Source organism: Amblyomma maculatum, chromosome 2, assembly GCF_055883805.1.
Source record: "Amblyomma maculatum isolate TAMU_Amacu chromosome 2, ASM5588380v1, whole genome shotgun sequence".
Classification (NCBI taxonomy): Eukaryota; Metazoa; Arthropoda; class Arachnida; order Ixodida; family Ixodidae; genus Amblyomma; species Amblyomma maculatum.
This window is the reverse complement of record NC_139345.1, coordinates 3,935,330-3,952,214: the sequence shown is the minus strand read 5'-3', so window position 1 is coordinate 3,952,214 and position 16,885 is coordinate 3,935,330. Positions and strand designations below refer to the sequence as shown.

At 42.9% G+C, this 16,885-nt stretch overlaps 1 protein-coding gene across 2 annotated transcripts; it reads right to left on the bottom strand.

Annotated features, from left to right (window-relative positions):
- Positions 1-4,337: 4,337 nt before the first annotated feature.
- On the bottom strand, positions 4,338-16,864 carry LOC146197864 (uncharacterized). Of its 2 annotated transcripts, none has more exons than XM_084593126.1 (10): positions 16,686-16,861; positions 16,551-16,621; positions 16,215-16,361; positions 12,388-12,552; positions 11,423-11,502; positions 9,964-10,087; positions 7,991-8,089; positions 7,814-7,882; positions 6,850-6,990; positions 4,338-4,546 (listed from the first exon to the last, which is right to left on the bottom strand). In XM_084593126.1, exons 1-10 carry the CDS (start codon positions 16,726-16,728, stop codon positions 4,394-4,396), a joined length of 1,092 nt encoding a protein of 363 aa, XP_084449252.1. In that variant the 5' UTR covers positions 16,729-16,861; the 3' UTR covers positions 4,338-4,393. The 2 variants fall into 2 exon arrangements, with proteins under 2 accessions (XP_084449252.1, XP_084449251.1); XM_084593125.1 differs by having other exon boundaries at positions 4,339-4,546; positions 16,551-16,637; positions 16,686-16,864.
- Positions 16,865-16,885: the final 21 nt, after the last annotated feature.

Below are 16,885 nucleotides of genomic sequence, written 5' to 3'. Positions count from 1 at the left end.
GCGACACAGAAGTATGTAAAAGAATGGAGCCTTTGCTACGAGGCACAGTTAAGGAAATCACACTTATTTCAAAAACATTTTGCCAACTGGGGCACTCCTCTCCTTTTTCCTGTTTTGTTTTATTCCACTTATCCGATGCTGTGCTTGTGTTCACTCACAGAAAGAACTGGTTTGCCTCATGGCGCTGTAAGCTGTGAGGCCGAGAACTGGGTGCTTCACAGCATTATCTTGAATGAGTGTTCAGTTATAACTATTGCCATGTTTTAACCTAAGTATGTCAGCAGCAAGCTGAGGATGAAATTTTGATGTATAGAGACAAGCTCTTGTGCATGGCTACACACATGCGTGCTAGCAAGCCGGTCTTTGCAGGCTGTGACTTGACAAGTCACAGATTAGTTGGCAGGGTGTGTGATATCACGAGTCCACATGGTAGTCTAGTTGGTAGGAAGTTACAGGGCATGGGAACAACCCAGGACCCTTGAATCTAAATCATCATCAAGGGTTCGATGGAATCCTGACTGGCAAGAAGCAAGCATTGGGGCTGAAGAAAAGATACATTCACTAAGTAATGCTTTAGGACATATCTTAAAGCATTTTTCATTACTTGGTGAGAGTATGTTTTTTTTTCAGCCACAACCCTTGGACCTTGAATCAGACATGCTACTCCTAGGCCACGCAGATACATTCATAGGGCTTGGTTAAAGCGAGGCTTTGCATCTATGTCAGGTAGTCTTTGACATAATGTGCTAGCTTACAACTGTACAGTAGAGGCACAAATTAAGAAAGTGCGTGCACACGAATGAGATTCAGCAAGAGGAGTAGCTGAAGGGAGCTATTAACCCTGTCTTGTCGTACCCTTACAGGTGGAGTTTCCAACAGAAATTTGTTATTTCATTGTGGTTCTGTGATTAAAAATTAGCAAACCCACAGAATGGTGTGTGCCATGCCTAGCAGCAATTTTCTTGTTTCAGGAGAGTTTAGTACTCTTTATATCACAAATGTGGGCTTTTTTTCTGTTTTTTTTTTTGCTTTTTTTGCAAGTAGAAATAGCAACAAATAATATATTCATAAAAACAAAGGAGCATCATGGCATATTCTCCCTTATTTTAATTTCATACAGATTTAGTCACCAGTACCATTTATTTTTCTTCGAATATCCAGCTTCATGTGCACCTTTGAAATAGACGACTCCACAATCCCTCGGGTACTTGTCCGGTAAATTTTAGTACTTTAATTCTACAATTTTTGACCATTGTGACACTTTGTCTGAAGTTTAGTACATGCTTCTAAAAATTTGCTGTTTGTGTTTTGCATTAGAGAAATAATGAATGAGCTTTCATGCATAGCATTCAGGTGGATAAATATTAGTTTTAATGCAAGAATTCCTGCTTGATTGGGTAAATCACAAAACATGAGGTACCTTTGAAGCTCCAAACTTGAACCGTTGAACATGCCCTTTGTGGGCAGTAGTTGGCAGGTGACATGACTGTGCATTGAATGTCAGGATATTTGAATCCAGAGTTAGACACGTTACCCAAAGCCACGCAGGCATAGCGCGCCTCTAGTAGGCAGCAGGTGACATGGCCGGGCACTATTAGTCTGCAGTTTCTCTGAAGTCACCTGTTTGAAAGTTACATGCCTTTGTGTTTGCTGACAAACATGTGCGCGACATCATCCGTGATGTATGTATCACATGGTTTAACTGCATAAACTCACGTGATGGGCCAGGTGAATTCCCTCTGCTTTGAAATCGATAGTGTGCCTGGTCCTTTGCGGTAGTTGTTGGAGGCCGAGGTAACGCATCAAGCGGCGTGCACAGCAGGCAAAAAGACAGCAGTGTCATCTATATCTACCATGTACTAAGATAACCTACGCCAAAGCAGAGCTTTCGAGTGTGATGTTAAGTTTGAACACGTAAATTTCTGCAATTTTTTGTAAACAAAACAATGAGTGCCACCTAAAATTAACCAATATTATTTATAATATCAATAATGTCACAGCTAACACTTCATCCTGAATATTGCTTTATTGTTTACAGCTATCATTGTTTTTTGCAAAACAAGGCAAATGTAGATAGAGAGAGGTGGTGCGATGGAGAAGGAAGCCAGTTACACAAAAAAAAGAGTTAGGCTAGCTCAATTTTCCTTATCTCCCTTTTAACACTTCCTCACAAAGACAGGGTCCTTGTTGCCTCACTGTTGAGTAATTCACTCCTGCTTACCCAAGTACACGGCTAAGAACAATTCCAAAATGTATGCATGGCTCACTGAAGACAAACTAATTGTTCATAACAATGAATACTTATGTTCCTTGAATACTACTTGTGTTTAACACCATTTGGCCAGCCATATCAGGAAATTTGGACATAGTGGACACTTTTGCTTTAAGTATATCTGCAAACTGCAACAGCTCCTCTTGATATGCACTGTTCAGCATACCAGCACTGCACTTGGGCTCTCGCAGATATTACAGCACAACTGCAAAATATGGCAAAATGCTTTAGCCATTGCACCGCACCATGAAAACATCTGCAAGGAGTGCATGGTTATTGTCAAATAGAGTGTGGGCTCTGTGGGCTCTCTACAAACTACACCTAACTCATTTCAGGAAGGCACGTGTCAAGCAAACGGGTTCCCTTAATGAGTTCCTGAAATATTTGCCCTGTCCCTTTCTGGCATTCCTTTCAATTGCTAGCTATCCTTCTGTTTCCCAAGGAATGCCTTTGCTAACTCACATAAAATAAAGGGTGCCCGCTGGCCAGCCTTCAAGTACGAAAGGAGTGGTACACAGTGAGCCTTTAAAAAAGAAAACTGTAAATGATGAAGCAAATAAATTAAAAATTGGTTTGATGTGCCAGCCATGCATCGCCGAGTTGACTGTGCACCCACACGGCCAGGCACTGAAAAAAGCTGTTCTTCTGATGCACTTCAACTAAAACTGCAAGGATCAGGCAGAGTCAATGTATTAACTGGCATTGTCGCTCAGAGAAAAAAAAGTAAAGGATTCTGGTAGAAAGCTATAGACCTTATTCTGCACATTTAGCACTGCTGCCTGGCCATACCAGCTGTCACATGCAGGCACTGGCTTAAGCGGTCATGACAGCATATGCAGCAAGGTGTTTAGAAGAAGCACTTTTGGCTGGTCTCATTCTGAAAACACTTCACCTCAATAATCACGTGGACACTACTTTTGGACTACATTTGATTGCGCTACCATACACTTGTCCAATTGATATGACGATTCAGTGCAGCCCTTGCATACACAGGTGCTGACCTTTGCAGTTGTTTGGCACTGCACAGAAAATTAAAAAAAGTATCATTAAATTATGTCTGCAGTATGGTTTAGAATACTTTTGTTAGAAGCGTGCATAGAGCTGTTTATCAGCTTTGCTGTTGGTGCCACTTTTGTCCAGCTCCTTGACACCATCATCGATAAAATTATTACAAGATTCAAAAATTCCCTCAAGTCTGAAAGCGTTTACAAATATATCTTGGGACACTGCACACACTCCATTCAGAACAATGAAGCAAAAATAAGTTGTGCTTTGCTGCCTAACTATGGTCACCCATTGCCACCAGCCATGAATATATGTAAAGTTTCTTTTCCAAATTGTGGACTGCTGAGATGAGCAGCTTCAATAAGAATGTCGTGCGCAGTCAACCATACTCGGCTATAGTGCAGTGCTTCTCAGAGTGGTTTACGAGGAAGCTTGGTGTTCCTCGTGAGTGTATTAAAGGTCCCCTGTGCACCTTACTTCATGCAAGGTGAAAATAGAGGATACATGGGCACTTTCAGAAGCTTTAATATTATAGCTGTAAATTGACACAAAGTTTGGCACTCTAAAGAGAGACAATGTTCCGGTAGCATTGGCAGTCCTACTTTGCGGAAGCTAAACTTTCATATTATGTTGAGCTTTATGGAGTGGAATAGCATTTAACTCCATCAAATGATGTGCAAGTGCTGCCATCTATGGACAGAAGAAGTTCAAATCTGAGGTGCAGCTGGCTCTAATTTAATGAGAAAGGCTTTCTGTATTTTGACCATACTGCAACAGCTTACAGCAGACTGATTGGCTGCACACAGAATCATTATTGATCCAATTGGGACATTTCCTAAGGGTTATTTTTTTTGCATGCATGTCAGGCAGGAAGCGATGCAAGCCTTGACACACGGGTTTCCTCTGCAACTTTAGAAACTTGTTAGGGTTTCTCGAGGCTAAAGCGATTGCAAACCTCCTGACTGAGTTTAAAAGAACTTTGACAAGTGAAAAGACTTGTTCAGGACTATCCGGAGAGCCTACATAAGTATGAAGACATATAACCGCAAAGATTGAAAGAGAGCATTTCAAAAGAAATGTTTGTTTTATTTTTACATTTGTGTTATTCCACAGAGCCTAGACCTCCATGGCTTCTTCTTCATCCTCACTCTCACTGGCAAAACTTCCCTTGTCATCTCCATCTTCCTCCTGCTCAGGCCCCAGCTCTGCCAGCAGCTCCTCAATGTGCGCCAGCTCTTGTGCGTCGTCAAAGCGCACCTTGTGGGCCAGCTGCACATGGCGGAGAAATGAGGCAAAGCAGAACAAGTGCACTTTCTGCAGCAATACTTAGAAGCTGCTGAATAGTCATTCCACTCACAACACCATGCAAAATTTGACAGGCTACTTACTACTAAAGTGCATATATAACGAATGTAAAGTGCATTTAACGAATGCAATAGCACTAATTGCAGAATGTCATAAAGCTCTCCAATAAAATTTCCGTAGGACCTAGTTGGTTCATAATTTTCTATGGAACTGATCAGCGCAAACAGTAGACAACCACGCCTTGTGTCTTCGTCCTTTTGTCTTATCCATGGATTGTCTAAGTTTGTGCTCATCAGTTCCATAGAAAATCATAAAGCTCTCAATTCGGAACGCCTACAATGTAAAATTATTCAATAATTGTACATAGCATATACTAACTGGTGGGGTAAAGTTTAGAAGTCCCCTTCATACACACATACAACTTGTGTGATATGTAGGCTAAGGTGGCCACCCTGCAACAAAGCCAAAACGGCCTCAGGATGTACTGTGCAATGCCAGTGCATGTAAAAGATTGTTAGATGGCTGAATATATTCTGGAGCCCTCGACTACCAGTGCCTCTTTCTCTCTTTCATTCCTTTATCCCTCCCACCAAGGTGCAGTGATATGCCCACCAAGCAGTATGAAGTCACTGCACCTTTGTTTTCTTTCAAACCAATATTAATTTTTACCTAGTGGTGTGAAAATTTAGCAGAGCAATTTACATGCTCGTCCATTTCCAGCTTGAACACAAACACTGCCACAACATATGGTGCCTCTCGTGGACACACAGGATACTGTGCCGGGGAAGTGAAAGTCACGTCATCTGCTACAGCACATCCCTGCACTGTAGGCATGCTGCAACAAACAACCCGACCCGTGCAGTAGTTCCCTTGGTGCCCGTGAAAGGTGCTCTGCAAAGCCATGTACAAACTGGGAAATGGAGGAACATGTGCAAACCTGAAGGCGAATTGGCAAGCATTAGAATTAAAGTGACACTACAAAAGACTCAGAAGATACACAAAGCACACGCGTAAGAAATCAAGGAGTACCTAATGCACCATTCCTATGCCATGTTTACAAAGCAGTAAACAGTGATCAACGGCACTCTACAAACAAACTGTGATAATTCAGACACAATTTGAAATCATAGGTAATTCAAACAATTCCCGTGGTCCTATTTTCCCTAATGTAAATTTGACCTGATAATTCAAAGCAATGGCCTGAGCCAGCCCGATTAGTTAGATCTGAGGTGCTATGCTGGAGCACCCGATCCCTATTCGGCCGCAAACAAAGCGATAGCCTCGGAGCCACAAAGCAATGGCGATCACCGCACGGTACCTCTTGCAGACCGCGCATGCAGGAAAGGAAATGTTATTCACTGCAATGCAGCCGTGGATCCTCTTGGCACTTTGTCAAGGCACGACAAGACTGCAGGCAGCAATGCTTGCACTTGCTGCAGGCGCTAGCATTCAAGCGCCTCCCACTCATAGCAGTAGCAGCGCATGTGCAGCTACATGACCATTTTTGCTCTGTGTCCCAAGGCGGGTTGACAGTGCACACGAGTGTCCCAAGCCGTTTATTGTTATGGTGGTCTGTGGCTGCTGGGTTAGATTACCATCATCTCGGTTACTTTAAGCACTGCAAAGCAATGTCCAACCTTTCTTTAGAAAAACGACCTTCTGCTTGCATGCCTCATTCTCATCAGCCTGTGAAAGCACGTGCCGGGTTTTAAGGCTGCTCGAAGTCATTAATGGACTTCTGCAGTGCTGCTTGATTTCTATCTGATGCACCCATTTCACGGAATTCGCAGCATTACCATGCGAAGCTCGTGATAATTTTCGGTGATGGCGTTTATACCTCTAGCCATCAATACAGATTTCGACATATCCTTAATTTGGGCAGAACACGCTTTGAGGGCAATATATAAATGCACAGTGCCAGTGGGAAGCAATTCGGCTCCGTGGAAAGTCTGGACTGATGCGATATTTTGAGGTATGTGATTTTGAGTTAACGAAGCTTTATTGTACTCTCATTGCTCGTTTTGTATAGCGTTTTTTTTTAAATTGTCTGCATTTGCCTCACGAAGGCATGCAGGCAAAATAAAGCAGAACAAGCAGGTTTCAAGGATACGCAATATCACTTGCGCTACTGAAAGACAGAAACCTAGATGCTATAAAGTTTGCGGTATAACAAAGTTTGTTTTTTCAGAAAGTACGACTTCACTATTTCGAGGTACAACTGTATGTTATCAAATTACCAAAGAGAGTCAACGGTGATAAACAGTCACCTGGCGAGCTTGGTTCAGGTAGTATCGTGCATTGCCCTTGTACTCTTCTCCACGGAGGTAGTTCAGCCATCCCAACAAATACCAGACATCAACCACCTCGTCATCTTCTTCAACGAGACCATCCAGAATGGTGTTGGCCTCCTGTGCAATAAAATAGGAAAACCCTATGCATGGAGCAGTTCCTCCAATTCCATCTGACTAAATTCTAGTCCATCAACAAGCACTATATAGGTGCCTCTCGCCTACAAACCAAATGAACAAAGGCAGCAAATACTGCCTTTTCAAATAAAATGTCTTAAAAGGGAAGGCAAGCTTCTCCCCACATCCCAAGCAAGAAAATTTATTTGGGAAAATGATGCAAAACCTTATTTTTTAGCACTGAGACACCCATAAATACAGTGCAGAAGTAGGAATGGCCCCTCTAAGCGCCGCCCATAAACCCACCCCTGCACACAATTTATAAAAATTTTCCATTCTCTGAAATTTGATTTTTTAGTGATGAAAAGTATTTTGTTTCAATGCAAATATTTCTCAACATTCTTACTTGCACATGCACCACATGACTCCATTCTTTGTTGTGTTGTTTTGCAGGTTCCTGTATGTTATCATATTGCTGTGCTTTCCAAATGTTGTAGTGTTCCTTAGCAGCTTCACAGTCTGCTGAATCAGTTTCGAATCTGTTTTATGCAACAGCCGGCATTAAGACAAAATGAGGAACTCCAATTTATATACTGGGCACAATAATAAAAAGTTTCACATCTGAACTCTTAAGACTGCCACAACATACCAGCCCACTGAACAGCCTAAAAAATGCACACCGGGTCCCAATAAAGAATCCCATAAACACGGCTTACTTCATGCAATATCAGATAGCACCAAGCACAGTCAGATGTGAAAGCTCTTGAGATATGAAAAGGAGAGAGCCTGCAGAAGAGGTGGAATCAAGAGAAAAATGTTGACTCACATCAAGCATCTCCAGCTCTATTAGGATTTTGGCTGCATTGACACGGCTACTGTAGCTAAGAGGACAAACCTGAAAAAAAAAAAAAAAAAAAAAAAAAAGTAGTATATAAAACACTAAACAAACATTATGCAAACTTTTCTGTCACTGGGAAAGAGTAGCATAAGGACCGGTGGTCACCTCAACAGGGTCGCTAGCTCCTGCATCTTCTCCTAGTAGCAACCGCTCGTGCTGAGGCAGCCAAAGACCAAGGCTTCGCTGCATGGCATCCTTTGCTGCCTGCGTATAAAGGCACAAGGATATCACAAACGGAAAGTCGTAACCAAGCCAAAGAAAGCTCACAAAAGGAAAGGGCAACGTGGACAGCATTCTAATATAAGGTAGCACCAGATACGCCTGTGTTACTTCAGAAACAGCACTTCAGGTACATATGCAGATGGAAGGCGATTTCAAGTCTTTGAGGTGCAAGTCTTTGAGATACATGCACCTCAAAGACCTGCATCGCCTTCTATCTGCGTCCATAGCCACCTTATTTTTTTGCACCTCCACGTCGCGTTTTACCCTAGTTACAAGAAGGGTGACTTCTTCTAGTGGTTCTCAAGTCTTGAAGCCAAGGTCACCTTTGTTTAGAATGAAAAGTACAAGAACTGCATCCTGAAATTTTTATTTGCAGGTTAATAGCATAATTAATAACATTGGTTGATATCCCAACACTTTACAATGTAACCATTATAATAGGTAAGACCACAAAAAGAGGCAGCATATTTTGTTCACGTCAGGTCAATTCTTGAGTACGCCTGTCCTGTGTGGGATCCGATTCACCATATTCACACTGATGCACTTGAAAGGATTCAGTCCCTAGCTGCGAGACTTGTCCTGGGGAAGTATGATCGCTTTCTGGGCTCCAGTGTGTTAAAGGGAAGAACTTGGCTGGGTGCTGCTTTGCGAACATATGAAAAAGCTACGGATAAAACTTTTTTATCCTATTTATCATAATCAAATGAAAATCTCTGCAGCTTCAGATTTTCCTTCACCGCATTGTCTGTCTTCCCAAAAAGATCTCAGGTCGAAAGTTCGATCTTACGCCTCTAAGGCTAATATTTCCATTCAAAAATTATTTTTCAGTTTGGACCACTGAAGATAGGAATAGTTTACCTGTGGATGTGGCGTGTTGCAACTCTGTGGATGCGTTTTATAAAGCTGTTTGCCCCTCACAATAATTTCCATGACACTGCAGGTTCATTCTGAATAAGGACTTTCTCTCGCAGCATTTTGCAGATTCGTTGTTTGCAATTTGTAAGATTAAAAATTTTGAACAGGTTTTTACTCCGGGCTGCAATGGCATCAAATATTCGCTGTTGTAGGGCCTTTTCTAAAGCACGTACCTTCAATATGCGTGGTATCAATCACCACACATCGCTCCATGTGGCATGTGTCATGTGATCTTTTCTCTCTCTTGCATGGGCTTGGACAGCGAGCAGTGTCAACACCACGGCACAGGCAGAAGAAGAGCAGCATGCGCGCCATGGAGTGGTGTACAATGATGTGCGCCGCTTCGCAACACTCATTTCTTTGAAAAGCAGACGCGGTGGTGGATATCTCTTGAGCCACAGTATCAAAGGAAGTTGAATTTTTTAAGAGCGATATGGTTATTATTAATGGCTGGCTACAGATCTCAGATTGCAATCAAACAGCTATCTGTAATAGTTGAAAAATTAAGTCTTAAACATTAGTTGACCAGCTTACTAGCTAACATGATCCACCAATTTCTGTCTGCCAACATTGATGTTACATCACCTCAGAAGCCATCTACATATCTCTTAATGCCTATATTTAAAAACACCGGTTAGCTTTTGCTAAAACAACTGGCACACAGAAAGGAATTGAATGTTGAACCAATATTCCACCACATTTCACTGAATCTGCAGGCTTTCCAGAACACTCAGGGCAGAAAAAAAAAATCCTTTTGAAATAATGCAGAATAGCAAGTAGTCGTAAAACCACTTCTAACATAAATGAAAATTTCCACCTACATCCATTGAGAAGTTAAACGCACATGCTTGCACACACATACAGAGAACACCTCTCTAAGTTGTGCATCCTGGTGACTTCAGACATTCGCTAATCTGCTGGAGCCATACATCTGTCCTAACCTCATGTTCTTGCTTGACAAGCAGGTAGCTGGCCTGAACCTGGTAAGTCTCAGGGTTGCTGGGGTCAGCTTCGATGCTTTTCTGCACCAGATCGGCACACTGTGTTTCAGCATCATCTTCATCACTGCAAACAGTTTCAAGATTAATTGTGAGCGCTCAGACGACCTGTTATGTCAATCCACCAAAGAAACCAACAGTCTCCAAGATTGCCATAAGCACAAGGGCATATCTACAAAAGACTTGACGTTTTAGTTTTCTGCTTTTGCTAAACTGAAAAAATGCACAACAAAACATGCCACTGATGAGGGCTAAGCTCATGCATGGCCGTTGCATGTGTAGCATACCAAGATCAGAGCAAAATCAAGCATAGGTGCCATCTATGAAGAGAATATGTTTCTTCGGTTTATGCTCAACTACACTCAGCATGATCAAGGCTTCATCCGGGAATGGGAACAAGGATTAAAGTTCCTTCAACCACAATGTTTTTGGAAGCTGTATAACTTTCATTCGTAGCTGTATGGCTAAGCTTGTGCAGAGGTAGGAGTTGTAATAAAAGAGTGGTTACTCCCTTAATACAAATTTTACTCCACCTCAGGGATTCTTCTAAACATTATGCCAACACTACTCCCACTTTGAGCTGTCCATCAAACCGCACTTACCATCTGATCCACTAGCCATCCTGGAGAGCTCACTCGGCTGAGCAACCACCCCGGTCAGGCAGTGGTCCCGCGTTCGTACTCCGGACCAAGATTAATTCTTTTTCAACAACAAAATTTCTGTGACAGCTCTAAGAGTTTTCCTTTGCAGCGGGATGGCTGAGCTTACTTGTAGCAAGTTAATGAATTATCACCTTCCTTTTACGAGTTACACTCCATCAAGGGAAGATTCGCCTGAACATTACAGCAACATTTCTCAGTGAAAACAGTCGCTGGAAATTATATAAAGACATAACCTCCATTTTTCTTTGCTGTCCTAACACCAGTATGGCACATGGCACTATATGGTATGCTGTTCTCAAAGAACAACAAGAACTCCTATGAGGACACCAACTTTGTTATGTTGTGGCCATGCACAAAGTCTGTGATATTATAGAATAGTACAGCACTGATTGCCAAGAAAAAAATGTCTGCTGCATACTGTGTGAAGAAAACAGAGCAGTGTAATTTGTTGCTGCATCACCTAATATGAGTGCTTACAAGCCCCTAAATAAATGAGGAGTTTCAAAAAATTTCAACTCCCACCACAGCTGCTCAATAAGCAACTAATACTAAAGCATTCAAAAAATAGAAGAATAAGAAAAACGGAATTGTGTGCTTGTGAATGCTTTTCGTAAAAAATAATTATTTTTCATTATTTTATTTTCCATATTTACATGCTATAAGTATGCAAGATAACAGCGCCAAAATAAGCAAATCCTTTACACTTGCCTACCCAAAAGGTGGAAAGTTATAAAACCCACCAGCAGTCCGTCATGTAGATCTCAGCCATGGCACAGTATGCCGACGACAATGCTCGATTCAGCTCTGTCCCATTGCATTCCTTGAAGCAAAACAAGAAAAGGTACACTTATAACTGGTTGCAAAGCAAGTTGCAAAGGTTGCAAAGCAAGCAAACAAAGTAGAGGCTCTGTAATGTAAAGCATACTGCAAAGAGGCCTTGCACAGTGACCTAGCAATTTGCCTCCAGCTTTCACAAGCAGGGTTCTAGTTTTTGTTTTTGCTGCGCATCGACAACGGTGACTAACAATAGACTTGAACAGACCACAGTGGCTGCAGTGCAACGAAGCACTGCATCCTCTTAGGACTATTGTCGGCACAATGAAAACTTAAGCAAACGTATCGGCATTGTGATTTCACTTTGCCAGAGCTGAGCTATGTCCTTGCAGGCTGAATCAAAACATAATGTAAGCTTTTCAGAAAGCATTTTGGCCATTACTCTTGTTGGTTTTCACAAGGTTGTAGCGGAGCACCAGAAGTAGGTGTGCAACATAGCAGGCGTGCCCAGCTTGCGCCTCGGGCACGAGCCGCTCGACTTCATTTTTTTATTCTCCACATTCCACCGCGACGGCGCTACACTCTCTTTTTGCTTGCTCGCTTTCAGCATATTTCTTATCTTAAAATGTGGTTTGAGGGTGCACAATGCCGGTATGTTTGACTGAGCTTCCACATTTTCCCTAAAGCTTACTTTATACAGCCTGCAAGAGCGTATCTCATTTCTGGCAAAATGAAATCCACCCATTTCATTGAGCATATATGTCCCGCTTGTAACTATGCTTTTTCATGGAAGCATGTTGAAAAGATGCCAAAGCAGCAGCTACCGCACACCTGCCGAAGCTTTAGTGGAGACACTTGCAGTGGTCACAAGGCCTGTCACACCCCCTGCAGCCGCATGGGTGCTGGGTGCAGTTTTCAAGTGTGCACCAACCTCAGAGGTGGCTGCAGGGCCAGGCTGCTTCTGCAGGATGTCGCACAGCAGTTGCACCCCTTTACCGTAGTGCGCCAGTGATTCTTTGCCCTCTGTCAGCTGACCCAGACTGAGATATTTCTGGAATCCTTGGTCGGGCTCCAACTGGACCATTCTCTGCAGCAGCTGCATGTGTTCACATGCACATTAGGAGCAGTCCAAATTCAGCTGTAGCCTTTTCTTCCTTCTGCTCAGGATGATATAAATTCAATCCACAGAGGCAAAGCACAAATTAAATTCCCAAAGAACTTGTAGGCATGTAGGCATTGCAGTGCAAAAAGGGCAGACTATGTGAGCGACAACAAATACACAAGGTGCCTCAAGGGGGTGTGGGTAAATGCATCATTTTGGTTTCAGCTTTGTATCTCAATAACCGTTGCATATTTTGACTCCAAATTTTATATATGTTCACTAGGAATTCTTTTGGGACTAATTTGATACAACTTTTGCACTGCAGCCTTTCATACCTCTTTAGCAGAGACACCCCAACTTTAAGTCCGGGTATAAAACTGAATGTACCATATCTGAACAATGATGAACACTATGACCATAAAATTTTAAACACTAATCCCAGATGTTAGTGGCTTCAACCCGAACCTCACAAAAATGGAATTCTACAATCATATGACAAGACAAAAAAATTTTAGCCTCACTTGTCATGCACCATAACAGAGGAGAGGAGGAGAGACAGGATAAGGGGCAGGAGGTATATGGCATTCGAATGTGGAGGCGGCAGCTGATGAACTTCGGGTTCATGCTGCCCTGCATCTCTCTCGGACTGCCTGCGCTAGGTCTCTGCCATCTTCCACCGCTGCGACCTCTGATGTAGGGACACTCAACATTTCGTCATCCGCCGAACTCCTAAAGGTATCCAGCTATTCTTCACGCACCTTCCTCTTGCTGCGTCGCCCATAGCTTAAGCAGTCCATCGCCATATCATCGACCATTCTGCCCCAGACAGGTAGGATGGCACCTGGCCACCAAAGCAATGCCCACTGACCATGACCACTCATGAACTGGTGAATACTTTTTTTTTGTCTGTTTCTGCGCACAGTGTTTTTGAGTACTGTGTGAAAAAATACTGCATCACTTCCTATATATATTGAACAGTACCTTCATTGGCTTTACCTTATAAGCATCGCTTCATTTTCTTGTTCCTAATCTGACCTCGTTATTGTAGAGCCTTGAGTGATAGCTGTTTTCGTGGACAAATGCGCACGGTATGCAAGAACGCACAGTGCATTGCTTCTGAAGTGCAGAAAGCACAAACACAAAGTTAAACAAACTGTATTCATGTCAGTGGTTGGCGTTTGTTTGCAGAGATGTAAAATCATTAGATCACTGTTCGCATCCCTTAGGATGCCTGAATATAATGCGTGGCCACCCGCTGAGGTCTTTGCAAGCAGCAGAAAGCCACCAAAACGACCACAACAACAGTGCCCAAAGGGTCGAAGGTCCAAATGCACCCTTTTCTACGCCATTTATGGCTCTTAGTAATGGTTGCCTTCTTTCTAGTTTTAATTCAAAACAATGGTTTTGTAAGCAATTCCTGAAATGCTCGCATCAGTTATGAATGCCAAGTCTTGTTTTTAGTGCACTCTATTGACAAACTACTAGAAAACGCTCCTTTTATGCAGCAAGAGATTTCATTGCAGTTGGCCTGTAATACCTCTGTCACACGGGCAATCTCAATGCTCATTGAGTCAATAACCATCGAAATTTACGAGAGTAATCGAGTTGCACCGCTACAACACGGCACATTTCAATTACCATTAAGTAGTGAGCTTGTGATCCGACAGATGGTGCCACGGGTAACAACATCCAGTAAAAATATGTATGAAGTGAAGCAGGACAAAACGAGGCGGATAGCGCACTGAGTGCTATTTTTAATTGACAGTTCATTCGCAGGATACTGAAATGCCTCATAGCTTGGCATAACCCAGAGGTACCACAGGCACGCAACGGTGGAACGACAATGGGCTAACGCCGTGCAATCGCCCCATTCATTTTGCACCAGTGATGCTGCCGCAGCTCACCGGTCGTCTTTGCCGTGTTCATAGTTGCTATCGTTAGCACCTATAGGGCTCTTCTTGGTCTCGGTTGTCATGAAGCATGCTCAAAGGAGAACATGAGCGATATGCTACGGCTCAACGCACTGCCACAGAACAGCTGGACAACCTAGAATATTGTTAGTTTGTTTACATCTGACACCGCACATTCTAGAGAGAGAGATCATTCTGACTCCCGAAAAACTAGTTTACAAACTGGTTAATGCAGTACAAATTATTTAACTCAGAAGATGTTTTGTTTCTTTCAAGTTTTTGTCTTGTTTTCACCTTATGGTGGGTGCGGGGCTGCCCTCAACATTCCAATAGGCATTTGCGAACCTCATTGAGTCAATACCGATCGAGTTCAATCATCATTAACCACCGTGTGGTCCCCTCCCCCTTCCCCATCAAGTTCGCTCTCCATTGACTCAATGGGCATTGAAACTGCCCGTGCAACAGGAGTATATGAGGGCAATGTGATAGTGGTAGGTTGGGATTCATTGCACATAAATGGAAGCTGATGAAGACAATGACATGCGATCAACAGCGCAAAAAAGTGGTAGTAAAGCATGCAGGGTGATTTAGTTCAGCTATAGCTATGATATTCCGTACTTGCTTACCACGAAAAATTCCTGGGCTCGAATTCGCTCTGATGTATTTTTTTTTATCTGATCTCAGCAAGTCAATGACACTGGGAATGGTGTGCCAGTTAGAAATCGCAATGCAGTGCTTTCACATTAAAAGAAACAATCACCTGGTGCTTACCCATCAGCAAACATGTCCGAACCTGCACCGACCTACATATGCCGCAAAGGACTGCAATCAATTTGGCACTCGTCTGCTCCTGGTAAACGCACACATGTGCAGTGGACTTAGTGAAATCGGTTTATAGAGCTTATTCATGTGACACGATTTGCACAGCACAGATTTGCTGGCACACCTATGGCATTTGTTGATGCTGGCATTGGTGAAAAATTTTCGTGCTCTGGCTGCACAGCGGGACAGCACTAAAAAGAGTCTCGGGTGTCCAACGAGTGAGCGGCGTGGAGCTGGAGTCTAATCCAGGCAGCTCCAAGCGGCCAGGGTATTAGTACTGATGTGTTGCATCTTCCCCACATCCTCTGCATACTGTGACACTTCTGTGTGTCCTCTACGACCACAATCCCAAGCCAACGTGTGACATTTTGAAGAAACATTTGCGTTCTTAGAGCAAGTCTTGATTCCGTCGGCAATGCGACAGCTTCAATCTAAGTCCAGTACCAAGAAGCTCTCAGTATGTAACCTGAGTGTTATGGGCCAATGAACGATTTTTGTGAGCGAATTTCTGCATCTGAGCGCTTGCATAAGCACGGGAGTAGCGGCAGTGCCAGCACTGTAGAGTGCATGTGAAGAGGCTCCTGTGGTGTTTGCAGTCCTGTTCATTGTGTTTAAAGACATGTCTATATATGTATAAATATTGTACCCATCACCTGCAGCAGCCAAATAAATTGTGTCTGTAATCTATGATCTGTGCCATTAGTGAAGAGCTCGATGTGTCACTGTAATGCGTACTGCCTTTGCGGCCGCAACCAGCAAATTTACTTGGATTTGAAAACAGATTAAAAATTTACAGGAATTAATTAAGCAGAACACTTAACGCTTCGGCGTTCTTGCTTGAGCAGTACATCAGTTAAATGTGCTCCACAATAAAAAATTTAAATCAAGCCCGTGTACGTGTACGTAAATTCATTACGTTCTTACCTCGAAAGCACTTGCAGGGTCACCCATTTCAAGGAGCAGACCAGATAGGCTGTCCAGTACTTTCAGGTTGCTTGGTGCCATCTTCAAGGCGGTTTCGCCAAACTCCCTTGCTTGATCGTATTGCAGTTCATCTATGCAGCTTTCCATCTGAACAAAAAAAAAAAAAAATGAAAGCCGCAAGCTGAAATATTATCCAACGTTTCAAATATCAGATAAAGAAGAAATCAAAACGAACAGCATCACGACTCTCACCGTAATATGATTTTCAGTTACATTCACTAGAGGACATCGTGCCGGCATGACCCTCGGCATCCAAAATCAAACAGCAGTGCTAACCTGGGAAAGGAGATCGTCGACGCTGCATTCTGCTTTGACGTTTCTGGCAGACTTTTGCTTCGTGTCTGGTTCTGAAAGATAAACACGCTGTCGTGAACGGTTTTTCGCACAAACTATCTGCTTTTTGGAACTCACTTGCTTTGTTCTCCTTGTTTGTTTTCCTTTTACTTCGCCCCATGAAACTGACACGATTTCCGCTGTGAAAAGAAACAAATCGGATGAAGAAATTTTCGCTGGTTTCGGGTCTTCAGTTTCAGTCAGAGGCACACGTGGGGCACGCACACCGCGCATGCGATAAACGGCATAGTCAATGGCCTGGAGTTGGCCTGATTCAA

Coding starts and splice junctions, on each gene's coding strand:
- LOC146197864 (XM_084593125.1), bottom strand. CDS start 16,841: ATGCGCGGTGTGCGTGCCCCACGTGTGCCTCTGACTGAAACTGAAGAC. Junction 16,362..16,550: donor TCGACGATCTCCTTTCCCAG/GTTAGCACTGCT, acceptor TTTTTTGTTCAG/ATGGAAAGCTGCATAGATGA. Junction 7,883..7,990: donor GAGCTAGCGACCCTGTTGAG/GTGACCACCGGT, acceptor TTTTTTTTTCAG/GTTTGTCCTCTTAGCTACAG.